Source organism: Limulus polyphemus, unplaced genomic scaffold (assembly GCF_000517525.1).
Source record: "Limulus polyphemus unplaced genomic scaffold, Limulus_polyphemus-2.1.2 Scaffold5730, whole genome shotgun sequence".
NCBI lineage: Eukaryota > Metazoa > Arthropoda > Merostomata > Xiphosura > Limulidae > Limulus > Limulus polyphemus.
The window spans coordinates 23113-25703 of record NW_013671340.1 but is presented as its reverse complement, the minus strand read 5'-3'; the positions used below and the strand labels follow the sequence as shown (position 1 = coordinate 25703).

Below are 2591 nucleotides of genomic sequence, written 5' to 3'. Positions count from 1 at the left end.
AAAAAAAAAAAAAAATCCAGGTAAGTACTATATTTCTTGCTTTTCATGTATATTCTTTATTTATTATTATAAAAGTAACTAAAATGTAAAAATAGGAAACTTTATCTTGGTTAAGGTTAGATTAGATGAAATAAATGATAATAATAATATAATATTTTTCGTGAGGTACACTCGCAAGTAGCTTGTGCATAATGTAATTTGATAGAATAACGTGAGCTGCAAGTTTGTCAAGTGATTTACAACTTATAATGGCTCGATTAGTAGTTAGACAGGGCAATAAAATAACAAAATTTAAGTATAAATAGATTCATATTGTTATGAGTGCAAAGCTATTTAGATAAACAAATGTAGTTTAATATTACAATTTCATGTCATTCTAGAAAGGAAATAGTGCAATTTAGATATATTTAAATTTTTTTTTGTGGTTATGAGATCAATCAAATTGACGAACTTTGTATAAAGTTAGGATAGAAAAAATAACAGAAAAATATAAAGTTTTACTGAAAAAAGTTTGAAATTTGTTTAGGAGGTTTCAGAGATTATGCAAATAAAATTTGAGATTTTTGAGACGAAGAAAAGTATTTTTAATCTTAATGTGGATATCACCTAGCACTCAGACTAGTATATAGAAATACTATATATATAAATTTTTTTAAACATATTTCATTAAAAAATAGATTTTTTTAGTACAAAAGACTTGTAATGTTACAAAAGTCTACCAAATATTGTGAAGATACACAGAGTATAATGTAAGTTATATTATGGAAATTATAACAAGTAGAAACTGGTTACGAGGTTCGTTGGTTTAACAGACTTCATTGCGAGAGAGTTAAGCACTATCAAATATCAACTTACTTCAAACAAATATCAATGTACATAGACCAACTAATATTTGGAAATCCTTTGATTAGTAACTCATTCCAAAAGAAGGATAAAGGCGCAAAAACTGGAAAATTTGTATACTTTACAAACACTAACCCTTTCTCAAACAGGTAGAAAAGGCAAACCAAGAAACTGTATACTATTAATTACCACTAACTCATTCTAAAATAGATTAAAAGTACAGAAACTGGCAGATGTAGTTTATATATTAATCACCAATTCATTCTAAAATGGTAAACCAAGACACAGAAATTGGCAAATTTTGCGTAACTGTAAACTATCAACTCATTCCAAAATGGGGATTAAGGCACAGAAACATGAAAACATAGTATACATATTACTCATTGGCTTATTTCAAAATGTGCATCAAAACACAGAAACCAGGCAGCAGTATACTGTCAACTACTAGCTTATTCCAGAACAGGATTCAAGCCACAGCAACTAAAACTTAGTGTACATATAAACCCTTACAAACCCAGGGTTAGACTGTGTAAACTTAGTATACATATAAGCCCTAACATACCCAGGATTAGACTGGGAAAACGAGTGTAGGTATCAGCCCTAACAAACCCAGGGTTAGACTGTGTAAACTTAGTGTACATATAAACCCTTACAGACCCAGGATTAGACTGTGTTAACTTAGTGTACGTATAAACCCTTACAAACCCAGGGTTAGACTGGGCCATCTGTTTGATTATGAGGATAAATATTTACTATCTTTCAAGATTCACTACTTGTATGTCAAACTCAATATGGTTCTTTCAAGATTTGTTTTGAATAGAAATGAAAGGTGAGGCAGTGTTTCACTGCCCCAGTGAGTAGGCCCCATGCAGATTCATGCTCGGAACTAATCTAGATCCTGTTTTTCTCACCACAACTTTGCACGAGGCATAATCTTTGAACGTTGAAGATGATTCAGTAAAAATAAGTAAGAGAGAGCATTTTCTAAGTTTTTATTTTGTAACTAAAGACAACAGATATGGAAGATGCCCATAGCCACTTGCTGTCTTTGTGTGAAGATACGTCAGCTGCTTTCTTTGCAGTCTATGATGGCCATGGAGGAGCCAAGGTTGCTCAATATGCAGGCAGTCACGTGCATAAGAAAATTGTCAATCATCCTTCTTACAGTAAGTCATCATTATGTTTGAAGTGAGGAATGAAAAAGAATTGGAAATATACCAGTTTTTGTGGACCAGAAGTATGTGAATGATAAAATTAATTGTAACTGTATAAATTTACCTCATAAAATATATTGTTTAACAAACATCATTATTATTTGTTTTGTTTTGGAAACTATAAGTTAAAACTTTCTAGGTTTCTAAGGCTTACTGAAAACTATTTGTAGATTGTACTATAGAAATAACACTACATATACATATTTATAAACAAGCATGGCACAGCAAATGCACACACTCGTGTGTACGTATGCACGTGTGTGTACTGAGCTGATTAATATATATAGAACTTGATTGGGTAGTATTATGTATCATTGTTCTAGCTGGGCTGCTGATCCTAAAAACAGCTGTTCTTTGTTACTCAGTCTGAGCTGTTGTGTTTTTTGTTCCACTGAAAGATGAAGATCTGAATGCTGTATCTAGCTGAACTTTGAATAAGCAATACAAGAGTTGAATGTGATCTAAGAAACAAAAAGTACCAAATTAAAACATTACCAGGGTTGAGTGTGACCTAAGAAACAAAAAGTACCAAAT

At 31.5% G+C, this 2591-nt stretch overlaps 1 protein-coding gene across 4 annotated transcripts in view; it reads left to right on the top strand.

The window, feature by feature from the left end:
- The window catches only part of LOC106472916 (probable protein phosphatase 2C T23F11.1), a 27100-nt gene that overhangs the window by 9918 nt on the left and 14591 nt on the right, over positions 1-2591 (top strand). For all 4 annotated transcript variants that reach the window (XM_013933588.2, XM_022401457.1, XM_022401458.1 and 1 more), the window contains exon 3: positions 1860-2009. In XM_013933588.2, coding sequence (XP_013789042.1) covers positions 1860-2009 — 150 coding nt within the window. The remainder of the gene's footprint in view (positions 1-1859; positions 2010-2591) is intronic.